This window comes from Mesoplodon densirostris, chromosome 6 (genome assembly GCF_025265405.1).
Source record: "Mesoplodon densirostris isolate mMesDen1 chromosome 6, mMesDen1 primary haplotype, whole genome shotgun sequence".
In the NCBI taxonomy this organism is placed as follows: Eukaryota; Metazoa; Chordata; class Mammalia; order Artiodactyla; family Ziphiidae; genus Mesoplodon; species Mesoplodon densirostris.
In genome coordinates this window covers 115,687,963-115,700,912 of record NC_082666.1, presented here as the reverse complement: position 1 = coordinate 115,700,912, position 12,950 = coordinate 115,687,963, and the positions used below count along the sequence as shown (strand labels likewise).

Here is a 12,950-nt window from a genome sequence, read left to right as displayed (position 1 = left end):
CCTCTCAGGGCTCAGTCCCACCCTTAATAAGCATTTGCTCCCAGCTCTAGGGGAAGGATGCTTGGGGCTCTTCCTCTGGAGGCAAGAGGGCAAATCACAAGCCAGGTAACTAGGGAGACTTTCCCCAAGATTCCCCAACTTGCTCCAGGGACCCCTGCAGTGCCTGTCTGGTCTGCCCAGGAATGCACAGCTTTGCTTTGGATAGCAGGCCTTCTGGTTCCTTTTTCTTGCCTCTCTCCTTTTCCTCCTACCCCGTTCTCTTTCTTTCTCCCTCCCGCTAGAAGCTTCCAGGGTCGGTTGCTGTGTTCACTTACTCAGGACCTTCACTTTCCGTGTCCAATAGATTTGGTAGTCCCCTCCCTCGGAATTCTTCTTTCGGAAGCTCTTCGCATAGATTATCTCATTTATCCACACAAAAGGGACGAATCCCCCTGAGCTGTGCCACGGAAGATCCACGAGCTCTTGTGCCCGGGGCGGGTCCGGGGATTCGGAGCTTGTGTGTGCCCCCCGGGGAACAGCCTCTGCGCTGGAGGCCCAGAGCACAGCACGAGGGAGGTGGAAGGCGCAGGGTCCAAACCAAAATGTTGCCAGATGTTACCCCTCAAGTTGGGGGTCAGTCAGTTCCAACCCAAAATGATCATGATCGCGACAATTATGATAATGATAACAATAATCTGTCAGACACTCGCCCTCCGTGCGCCCTGCCCAAGTCCAACCCCGGACCCGGTTTGGACCTGCCGGCTGGGTCCTGAGCCCCTGGGTCGGCAGCCGGGAGCTCAGGAGGAGCGCAGGATCTGAAGGCTGTTCTGGGGCAGAGGCGGAGGGACAAGCCAAGCCCAGGGGGACTGCGGAGGGAGGCGGGAGGCCATGGGAGAATGTCTAGGACCCATCAGAAAGGGCCTCGACTGTGTGGGCAGGCAAGGGAGGCAGGAAGACCGGAGCACGAGTTCGGGGGCGGGAGTCCGGGAGCAGGACGCAGGGCTTTGGGGGCAAGTGCGGGCGAGGAGTGCGGGGGATGCTGGGGCGGGGAAGGAGGGACGCGGAGATGGGGGCGCGGCGCTGAGGGAAGGGGTATGAAGGTGGCGGGGGACAAAGAAGTGAGGGCAGAGGGCCAGGAGATGGGGGAGGGGGCAAAGGGTAGATGGGTGGGCGGGGAGATGCCGGGAGGCCGGGGGATGGAGCAGGGTGGGGGGAGGTGGGGTACAAGGCCAGGGGAGGAGGGGGCGTGGGGCCCGGGATGTGGGCGTGGGGCGGCCGGGCGGGGAGGCGGAGCTCGGGCCCCGCCCCGGCGGGCCGCTGGAAAAGTTTGCGCCCCGGCTGGCGGGGACAGAGGCTGAAGAAGCTGGTCTGGGAGACACGCGACAGGAAACCGGCGCCAAGCGCGGTGGCAGGACGAACCCGAGCGAGACGCTCCGGCCCGCGAACGTGCCTCCACTCCCGAGCCCCAGGACTATCCCGGCGTCCCAGCCCAGCTCGCATCTGAGCGGAGAAAGGGGTGTCAGGATGCTGGTGGCCCAAGTGCCCTTCCCAGACGGAGGTGAGATGGCACGGCCGAAGGCCCGGGGCACCCGGGGTGGGGTGGGGGCAGCCGGGTCCACTTTTCTCACAAATTTCCAGCCAGTCCTCGGCGCGACGGTGACCTGGGTGGGCGAGCACATTACATCAGCATCACCCCCTCCACACAGGTCATCCATTCTGGTGACTGAGCCGAGGCGGGGTGGGGGAGGGGATGGTGCCTTTTTTAAGTACAGTTGGAGCATTAAAATGCCGAAGGGAAGAGTAGTGACTCTTCACAGGGACGTTCCTGTGAAGTCGCTTTCCTGGGACAATTAAAAAGTTAGGCTCCCGCCCAGGATGAGGACCTGGGGACTCTGGAAGCGTGTGTATATGTGCTTGTTCTCTTGGGGAAATTGTTCTATTTAATTTTATTCGCCACAAAATTCCAGTTTTCCTTCTATGTCTCAAACAAGGCAGTCAGGGCTGTCAGAATCGGGGGGGCTGGAAGAAAAAGTGCCTACCGTGCAATAAATGAGGTTCCCAGGGAAGATCAGTATGTTACATTCACAACAGATAAAGCTGGGAAGGTCCTTCTTTGGCCTGGTGCAGGAAAGTGCTAACTTTGCCAGTTTTAACCCTCCAGTCTCCAAATGGTTCTCTCTCCTGATCCCTCTCCTTCTTACTTTCTCTCTCTTCCTGACATTGGACACTTCCAAGGACATATTACTTTGTGGTGTTTTTGTATTTAGAGGTAAGAGAGGGACTTCTTGTTGGATTTTTAAAGTGAACATGTTTTACTTTGAAGCAAGGTAGCAGCATGAACTGTGTCTGGCTCTTCTGGAGCTCTGGGTACTTCCAGAATTAGGCGTCTTTTTCAAGTCTGGAGTTAGAAGTTGCAGACCTTGTATTTAATCACATGTTCCTAATTTATCTTTTAAACATTTATTTCTTCATTGATGAAAATCTTGCTGGCATGGTTAACAAAAACATAATTCCTAGAAAGTACGAGGGCAGGATTATGGTCTGTGGGTATATGAGTAATAAGGGATGGCCAAGCCTGTTGCTGGTGTAGGTGGTGGTTCTGGTGTGTTATATGTGTGTGGAGCGTGGTAGGGTGTGGTGTGTGTGTGTGTAGTACTCAAGGAGTTGTGGAATTATCCACATCTGTACAAGTTCTCAATTGATGCAGAGCTCAGTGCCAGTATGAATACTTTTGTTGCCGGAGGAGAACCATACACTGGATGTTCTCAGTCAGCAAACATTCACTTAGGGCCTGCTAGTCCAGGCGCTTTTGTTGCCTGACACCAGAGATCTGAGACACAAAGTCAGCCCTTAAGATATAGACAAAATGTTTCCTCAACCAGCTTTCTTCTCTGAAAATGCTGCTTTCCTCTTTACATGTGTGCATTTCGTTAAAGGCATGACTCTCCTAATTTTCTACCATAATGTGGATACTGAAACTCCCGTTTCCTGTACCAGGAGCCTTACCTATTGGCCTAATGAATTTACTTCTCAAAATTTACGAACTGATTTTTCTTTGTCTGGAACTAATGACACTGATTTGATTCCACGGTCTCTCTTCCACCTCCTAAAAATGTGTCAGGACCTACAGTGTATACATATATTTGTGTTGCGAAGACATGGGGGTTCGAGCATACCATCATCTCGAAACATCTGGGGTCGCCCAATTGGAGAAACGCTTTTTTTTCTGCCAGGACTTGGGACTATGACTCTGGTGCTGCCACAGCTGGTAAGGCAGCCTCAGGCAATCTGTTACGTTGGCCAGTTAGCCAAGACGGCTGTGCCGTGGGCTACACGAGCCTCTCTGTTTCCTCACATTTGGCTTCGTGATTCCTTTCTTATCAGTTTCGGAGCCATTTCATATTATTCCTTTGCCATACATTTTCTGTAAAAGTAATTAATTGCCTTAAGAGATATTCCATGATCCTTTGGAGTTCATATGATATACCGAGTGGAATCCTGTCTAACTTTAGTTAATACTTTTAAGTTGTTGTTACAGTTACTAGGCATAAAGTTGCCTTTTCTTCTCTTGTTTTCATTCTATTGTTGAGGAATTACAGCTGCATCTAGAAGAGGCCAGGCAATAGGCCAGTCAGGTAAATCAGTGACAAGGTGGTTCCAAGGAGAGTGTGGTACCGATTGGGTGGCTCTAATGTCCCATCAGCACTGTGAGCTGGAGTGAGAGACCTGAGTCAGTTGACTAGGCTCTTGGACCTTGAAGATGCCGCTCCATTTCCTTGGGGTCAGAGTTTTCCATATATTTCAGTCAAGCCCTCACATTAGCATTCCAGCATTCTGCTATCAGTTCCAAGCATGGTGGTGACACTCTTGTCACTATCGAGGTGAGGAACACATGGAAAGGTGACAGCCTCCAGAAGAGCTTATCCCTAATGTGGTGCACTGGAATCCAATGACACAGGCATCCGGCCCAGCGCAGCCTCTTCCAAGCTGTGCTACAAAGGACACTGCGCCCGCACACCCAACCCCCCGGACTCAGTTTCCTCCTATGTACATTTGGAAGGCAGATGCTGTAGTGGGGATCAGACATGGTACCTGCAACGTGCAATACGCGGTACATGTGCAGTATCACCGAGTAAGAGCCCTGCTGTGGGAAAGGATGACAGGGACCCCACAGTTAGGACTTCCTGGGCAGAACACCTCTTATTTGCATATGCCTGGAGGAGCTCATTTCCACACACTTTCATTCGTCCTGTGGCAGTCTTGGTAGGAATTCAGTCCCGTGCCCTTCCTTAGAACAAGTACAGAAGAGGAAGTTTGATAAGGCTGGTTGAAAACCAATGAAGGTAAAGACCTTTTGCATCTAAAGCAGTTGCCCTCGAGAGCACGCACGGAGGCAGATGCTCGAGCTGCACCAGGTCCTGGGTACAACCTGCTTTCCTGGGGCTCCCTGGACTGCCCCCAGATCTGTGTTAGCATCCGACCCTTGTTTACCGAGAGAAAGAGCTGTGGAGAAGCCACTGAAAAGCAGGAATCCTGATCAGGGACCAACTCACTTCCACACTCGAGAGAAGAAAGGGGAAGTTGTGGAATCCTGATGTGGTTCATCTGTAACAGCCGTTTTCTCACTGGGAGCTCCACTAATGGGCACAGAGCAACTCGCAGGCGTGCAAGGCTGAGTGTGTGAAGCCTCTTGTTATGAACTATCTCTGAAAGCAGAGTGAGGTCACCTAAGATGCTCGGAGTGAGGGGAAATACTCATTAGCAAAGGAATTTTGCTGGGGCCATGAAATGGCCAACTCATTATTTCCTTTCTAAATTCTTCTAAACAAAAAAACCAAAAAAACCCCTTGCTTTCCAAGAAATTTGGCTTGTTGGCAAATGCTTCATGTTTTAATTCAGTTTTGGGGATGAACTGGGAGAACGTGCCTTTAAAAATACAGTGCCCTGCATCTGACCAGGAGAAATAAATTTCTCACTATCTTATTGTGTGTGTGCGTGCACTTTTTTGTTTGTTCGTTTGGGTTTTTGGGGGTTTTTTTTGGCCTTTACAGAGAGAAAGAGACAGACCCCAGATTGTGGAAATATTTTCCTTTGTTTTTTTCCTTTTCCTTCTTTTTACGGTTTGTTTATTTTTCAAATTGACATGTGTAGAGAAAGTGAATCGCTAGCACGGAAAGCACATCTGGAATCCATCGGCCCCTGCCGGGCTCACCCCTCCCCACAGATACTCCAACTTGGAGTGGAGGGAAGAGGTGTGGGGTGACACACCTCTGAACCACCTTCTAGAAAGTGTCGTATTCCTTCTCTGCAAAAAGATAAAGGCTTGGTGTTGAAATGCCTTGAGGTAGACTTGAAGACCCCAACTGAATGAGGTTGAAGTGAAAACTCTTAGGTGTAGTGGGTCTCTGTTGAGTAGATGTAAAGGAAGCTCAGGTGTGGGCAGTATACTTCAGGGGACGGGTCTGTGGGGGTCTGGGCCACCTGAGCACAGTTTGAAAGTGAGAATTCTGCCTATGGACATAAGCAAGGCACAGCTCTGTCGGAATCTGGGTTTGTTGGAAGACCACTGCCCATAAGCAGGAGCATCTCTGTCCTGAGTATCTTCTATAACATGCCTGGCTTTTTGAATGTGTACACGACTAGCCAGCACCCAGCCACACTTCTCAGCATCAGGCTGTATTTTTAAGTATTCAGGTGAAAATTAAGCAGTGATCAGCCTTTTACAATGGAAAGGCAGATGCTGGTCACTGCCAGCCCCAGACACCTATCTTTTAAAATAAAACAAAACGTGAGCATTTGTAGTGTGTGACTCTCACCCTCTATGTGGACTTCTCCAGCTTCCTACAAAAGCCATTCGCAGGACCAGGGGCTAAGACCCATAAGCCTCTGCAGGGACCCTCCCATCAAAGCCCAACCTAGACATCAATGCTAGGAAATCCACGGTACTCCTTGGAAACACAGGCACATGCTCGCCACAAGGACATCCTCAACCCGTCCTAGCACCACTGCTAAGGACAACAACACTTGGAAACCACTCCATGTCCACAACCGGGAATGAATGGAGGCTGTTGCATCCATCCACACGGTGGGAGCAATGAGAAGGAATTACCGGCATCTCCACGCGTGGCTCACAGGAGCATCACATTGAGAGGACGGTGCCAGGCACACTGTATATCGTATGGCTCCATTTATATGCAGGTCAGACACAGGCTAAATTACTCTAGGGGACGAGATGTCCAGAGAGTGGTACTCTCTGGGAGTGGTTAGTGACTAGAAGAGGCCATGAGGGATAGGATAGGTTGGTCTCCCAGGAGCCCTGGTGCCCGCAGTGCCCAGCAGCAGCAGGATGGTTGAGCCAGGGAGGGCCGATGCCCCACCTCACCATGAGCAGGACCTGGGAGGGGCAGGGCGTTCTTCCGGCAAACTCGGAGTCTGTGCTGCGCCCCTCGGGATGGAGGCCCAAACTCGCCCGTGAGATGGTTGGACTATGCACAGTGGTGTTCAGATGCATCCAAAATCAATCTGATCTTTAAACCAGCACTTAACTCTCAGATGGGGTCTACTTTCTAATGTTGATAATCCAAAGAAAATAAGCTTTTAGATTCCAAAGAGAGATGGATATCTTCCAGTTACACAAAATGCGGAGATTCACATTTAATAAAAGAGGTTCTGAAAATATGTGCTCCCTGAGCGATAAATATTTAATTAAGGGAAACTATAAATCAAGAATTAATGGGAAAATATGTTCACCCTCAAGATTCATGGTCTGGATGAGTTTCTGGCACATGTTAGGCAATTTTTGTTTTGGTTGTTTTCTTGCTGGTTATCAGTTTTTATTGTTTCCTTTTGTTTCCTCCATTTTATCAAAACTCTACATATTCAGAAAAAAAAAAAAGCTGATGTGAGTCTGCAAAGCCTGTGGTGTATTTCCTCTGCCCTTTATTTCCAAGAGAAGTCCAGATCCAGCAGTTTTAAAGGGACTTGCTTCCCTGCTATCCATACTATACAGCCTAGTCGGAGGGGGGTGGAGACTGTCCAAGAGGGATTCAAATGCCCTGGAGTTATCATGGGGGAAACTAAGGCACAGGAGACAAACTTTGGACACACCCTGGTTTCAAAAGCCTTTCAGTTGCAGATGCCTAGAGCCCTTTCACCCCAGTGTGAGTGGGAATTCCTGTACAACTCACGTTCCTGTCCTTTTAGGTAATATTAGTATGTTTTTTATCATTCAGACGGCTCTGGCGCTGAGTCAGTTACCATTATAAATCCTCTTGCTATGTTTGCCAATATCAGGTCCTGGGAGAAAAACCCCTGATGGGAAAGCAGATGTCTCAGAGGCATTTGAGGCAAACCCGACAGGATGGTGTCATGGACAGGGGGGCGGCCACTTGGATGTGGCAACAGGGGGTCTGGCATGGGGGGTGTTGCGCGTGTAGGGCCCTCAGGCCAGCCATGTGACCCCACTGCCGTCGGGGAAATAGCCGTTCTCAGGATGCTGCTGCTTTGTGGCTCTTGGTGGAGTGGCACCTGTGTTCCTCTTCCCTGCCTTTGTGCCATGCCTTTTCCATGAATCAGGTCACACGTGGTGCAGTGGTGGTGCATCTGTGTGGGGATGCAGAGTACACTCGCCAGGGTTGTGCTCTGGGATGGCAAGTGGTGGGAAGATAACCAGGCGGCTAAGTTCTCCTGTGCCTGGTTTTCTACGACAGCCAGGAAGGGTCAGCAAAGTGGGAGCACGGATTCTCCATTCGCCGCCCACAGATGAGAGTACTTAGATGAGCAGTAATAAAGGACACACACGTTTACTGGGCACCATTAATATACATGGTGCTGTGAGAGGAGAGATGCTGTGATCTTCACAGTGTCGGCATGGGGATTAAATAAGGGGCTCCAGGGAAAGTGCTCTGAGAGTGTCAGCTGCTGTGCCTATTTCTACTCTTAAAAAGACAGCTTGCAATTTGTTTTAAAAAGTGGTGTGTGGGCTTCCCTGGTGGCGCAGTGGTTGAGAGTCTGCCTGCTGATGCAGGGGACGCGGGTTCGTGCCCCGGTCCGGGAAGATCCCACATGCCACGGAGTGGCTGGGCCCGTGAGCCGTGGCCGCTGAGCCTGTGCGTCTGGAGCCTGTGCTCCGCAACGGGAGAGGCCACAACAGTGAGAGGCCCACGTACTGCAAAAAAAAAAAAAAAGTTAAAAAACTGCACACAGTCGGCTGCTGTAAATTAAGCTCGTATGATCTTAATTATATATTTAAATACTCAAATAGTTTTAATTTAGAATAAGTGAGTTTAGTGAAATCCATTTCTGCCTTGGTAGCTGGGTCTGCTTCACTGTGGACATCACAGGAGGCTGATGGATAAAGCCACAGGTGGGGTGGGATGCATCCAAAGTCCAGTGGGGGAAGGACCATCGGAAGTCTGGCTCTTGGGTTTTCCACCCCGCCCTCTCACTAGTGCTCCCAGGTTGGTTTCTTTCAGTTCACACACACACCGATTTAGCTTTGGCAGTTTAGACAGTTAGAGGTAAACTCTGAATTTTAAGCCAAACTCGAAAATCCAGTTGGTTGTCCTCTCTTTTCTTCCTTTAGTCTCAATAGCTGTTGATTCCACTTTTACAGGTTTGTATTTCTTCCTCCCCTGGCTCCACACTCAGCTGCTTGCTAGGGGAGTGGCCATGTGGGCCGTGCGTGGCCTGTGCTCTTCTTCCTTTGGTGGCCAGGTGGTCGGTTTCCGAGCTCTCCGCTGGGCAGACCTGGGGGCCGTCTAGACTCAATTTCTGGCCCTGGCCCTGCTCCCCGGGGATCCCATCCAGGAAGTGTGAGTACTTCCCACAATGTTGCTCCAAAACCCACCAAGGATGTTTCAGAAATCGGACGGGCATTATTCCAGATTCTATTCTATTTTTTGGACCTGGCATAATACTGTTTCTCTCTCAGTAACTGGGAATAAGGGTTTACCAGCTCCTGTGCAGTAGATGGGTATGAACTGGTTAGCGTTCCGAAGTGCCTTGAGGCCCGCGCACCGCGATGAAGAGTGGCTCCCGCTTGCCACAACTAGAGAAAGCCCTCGCACAGAAACGAAGACCCAACATAGCAAAAATTAATTAATTAATTAATAAACTCCTACCCCCAACATCTAAAAAAAAAAGAGAGATTTCCAGATGGAAGTATTACTTGGGTGTGTGTGTGATGGTGACGTGACTGAATGATGGTGGTGCTCTTGCACTGAATTTCCCTCCTCAGCAACTGCAGACACAGAACTGCTCCCTCTGTCTCCATGGTCACTTAGGATCTTGACCTGTGTGTTAAAGGCCCTCTCTGGGCCCATGCGGACCAGCCGTCCAAATGCTTCCACATTTTTAGTGCCTTTCCCCAACTTTATTGTCGCCGTTGATCTTAGGTGCTGTTACTTTATCACTGGGCGCCCCCTCCTTTTATCTTTTTGCAGGAGCCTATTCTCAACACCCTAGCCGGGGTCTGGCTTGGATCACTATTGCAGCCTGAGCCGCAGGCTTTCTTTGCCTGGGAAATGGACGTTCCCAGGGCGCCCTCTGGTGGATTCTGGAGCTAACCGATCGTGAGTTCCAAGTGATGGCGACGGTTCTCACGCTGCACCCCAGACCCTACACCTCCAACGAGACCCTGCACAAACATTACAGCTATGTAGGCAAGCTGAAGGACAGGCTGAAGGATGCCCCCGAGGGCAGCACGCTCACCACCATTGTTTTCTTGATAATCTGCAGCTTCATTGTCTTGGAGAACCTGATGGTTTTGATTGCCATCTGGAAAAACAATAAATTTCACAACCGCATGTACTTTTTCATTGGCAACCTGGCTCTCTGCGACCTGCTGGCCGGCATAGCCTACAAGGTCAACATTCTGATGTCGGGCAAAAGGACCCTGAGCCTGTCTCTGACGGTCTGGTTCCTACGGGAAGGCAGCATGTTCGTGGCCCTCGGGGCGTCCACCTGTAGCCTACTGGCCATTGCTATCGAGCGGCACTTGACCATGATCAAAATGAGACCTTACGATGCCAACAAGAAGCACCGCGTCTTTCTCCTGATCGGGATGTGCTGGCTGATGGCGTTCTCGCTGGGCGCCTTACCCATCCTGGGCTGGAACTGCCTGCACAACCTCCCTGACTGCTCCACCATCCTGCCCCTGTACTCCAAGAAGTACATCGCATTCTGCATCAGCATCTTCACGGCCATCCTGCTGACCATCGTGATCCTGTACACACGCATCTACTTCCTGGTGAAGTCCAGCAGCCGCAGGGTGGCCAGCCCTCACAACTCGGAGCGGTCCATGGCCCTGCTGAGGACCGTGGTGATCGTGGTGAGTGTCTTCATCGCCTGCTGGTCCCCACTCTTCATCCTCTTCCTCGTGGATGTGGCCTGCAAGGTGAAGGAGTGTGCCATCCTGTTCAAGGCCCAGTGGTTCATCGTGCTGGCCGTGCTCAACTCCGCCATGAACCCCATCATCTACACGCTGGCCAGCAAGGAGATGCGGCGGGCCTTCTTCCGGCTGGTCTGCACCTGCCTGGTCAGGGGCCAGGGTGCCCGTTCCTCCCCCATCCAGCCTGCTCTCGACCCAAGCAGAAGCAAATCCAGCGGCAGCAACAACAGCAGCCCCTCCCCAAAGAGCAAGGAAGACCTCCCGCAAATAGCTGCCCCGCCCTGCATAACAGACAGAAACAAAACCCTGCAGAATGGGATCCTCTGCAAGTGAGGGCGCCGGGCTCCAGGAACGTGGGGTCCTTGCATCTCCATGGAACAAGCGGCAGCTAGCCCTGCGGCCACATTCTTATGGATTGCACGCCTCACCCACGGGGGCTATTCCAGAGCTGGGACTCAGGAAACCTATTCTGCCAACAGCCTGCCTGGTGTGGACGTCTCTTAAGGAGGGAAACCAAGGAATTGCCAACCCACTTCAGTGTAGACTGTGTGCCTTGTCCGTTTAGGCTCCAGGGTCTTCCAAATGTACCAAGCTGCCAATGTCATCAGTTGCTTTACCCTGAATTCCACCGACCACTGTCTGCTGTGCCTAGAGAAGGAAGGTCGTGGACCACACAGTGTACAATGTGTGTCCCAGAACATCAGGATGACGTCTGGTAACTTTACACTACACTCTGTGCACAGGATAGATGCTGTATATTCGTCATTTCTGTGTCACAGAGCACTTGCGTTTCATTTCTGCCATTGGTACATGCATAAGCTGCAGTATGTGATACTGTTACGTAACAGGGAGTACAGGTATGTTCTGACTGAAGCACCAGGTATGAGGCTATGGCTGGGAACTAGGTGGACACACTGGTCCCAGCCTCCTCAGACTGACATGAAGTCTCACGTTAAGCAGGTTTTGAAAGCCCAAATCCCCCCAAAGGGCTTGTCCGAGGCTGGTCTCAGATGTGTGGGTCTGACTCCAGACTGTCTTGAGACATACCCTTGACAGCGTCTGGAGTATCCTGGTGAGAATGAGCAAGTTCTGTGGGCGTACATCCCCCAAGGGGACCCCTGCTTCTCTCCTGTCATTTGTCCCTGCAGAGTCTTAAGCACATCTAAAAGCCAAATTAGCCAAATTATGTGATTGTTTGGGGTTTCTCCAAATCACAGAAAAGCCAGCCAACGTATTCCAGGAGGCTGTGCCCCAGACCAACCAAGAAAAGAACCCACGAGGGGGAAGCAGAGGACAGACCCCTGGCTCATTTCACCTTTCCAATGTAATGGGGAGTTTCTATTGAATTAGAAGAGGTTTGCAAGGCAGCACTGTGATCCTATGTTGAGTTTGAATCTGTATCAGAAAGCACCAAGTCAACAACTCCCTGTGTTGTCACAGCTGAGCAGCTGGGGCCGTCAGCAGCCTCATGGATTCCCGAAAGCTGACCCTGACCATGACTATTAGAGCAGTTTAACTGTGATCTGGCAGCTTGTGCTTTCTTCAAAGAAGTATAGCAATACTGTAATCTTCCTTTTTCAACACAGGTTGACCCCCCTGTATCACTGTTTACCTTAAGAAGCAATTACTTAGAAGGTATTTTTGTACACAGTCATCCCCAGTGATTCTTCATGCAGTACAAATGGGTGCAAAATACACAAATTTGTAGAGCTGTCATAAGCATATAGTTGATGTATTGAGTTCTTTGTTAAAAAAAAAAAAAAGCAACCTTTAAAAGGATTCTTTCTTGGGTAAGCGTCACATCAGAACCCCATGAAGTTTTTAGGTTCAGTGGGACTTTTGCCTGAGTAAAGACTAAAAGAGTAGTCTTAATACATGAATAACTTTTCAAAGAGAAAGAGACTCCTCTTTGCTATATGATGCCAGTTCCTCTTTATTAAGGAAGATTTCTGTGGGTCCTGGGTGATCATGTACCGACCAACATCTTTCTTAATTTTTGTTACTGATGAGATAAATCCTATTTGTAAGGAGATGCTCATGGGTGGCATTTTTGTTGTCTTCATTACATCACTGAAAAGGAGCTGATTCTCTTGTCAAATAGCATGAGAAAATCCAGGGCATTTCTGGAAAAGTTAAGCATTCAGATACTGGGATAAGAGAACAACAACAACAGAATGGCCTCAGAGAGCCAAAATATTGAGTATTGCATTTTACCTTAGGTAGTGAAATGACTTAAGAAATGTATATGTTAGTTCTGAGTTGCTTGGGGGCCCCAGATATCTGGCACTAATATTAATAACACTATAACCTCAACTTTTTTTTGAGGTAGTGCAAAACTTTCAATCAATCTGAATGAAAAATACTCCAAAAAAGTAATTGTGTTTATTTGATATATGCAAAAAGTCATCAAAGTTAGTACCGATGTGTACATTCCTAACTAGCTAGCTGGAGCTCATTTAGAAGTTGAGTATGTCAAAGCCATGGAGAACCTGTGCATTAGATCTCGTTCAGTGAGTAACCTTTACTGCGTCCCATGTATGTTTGTTAAAAAAATAAATAAAACTCAAAGCCTTTGTATAAA

General features: G+C 49.9%; 1 protein-coding gene across 1 annotated transcript; it reads left to right on the top strand.

The window, feature by feature from the left end:
- The first annotated feature begins 1,277 nt into the window (after window positions 1–1,277).
- Window positions 1,278–12,950, top strand: S1PR3 (sphingosine-1-phosphate receptor 3). The gene is made up of 2 exons (XM_060102466.1): window positions 1,278–1,537; window positions 9,423–12,950. The coding sequence occupies exon 2, from the start codon at window positions 9,566–9,568 to the stop codon at window positions 10,700–10,702; it is 1,137 nt and encodes a 378-aa protein (XP_059958449.1). The 5' UTR covers window positions 1,278–1,537; window positions 9,423–9,565; the 3' UTR covers window positions 10,703–12,950.

Bases quoted from the DNA above. Each gene is read 5' to 3' on its own strand.
- S1PR3 (XM_060102466.1), top strand. From the start codon at position 9,566: ATGGCGACGGTTCTCACGCTGCACCCCAGACCCTACACCTCCAACGAG.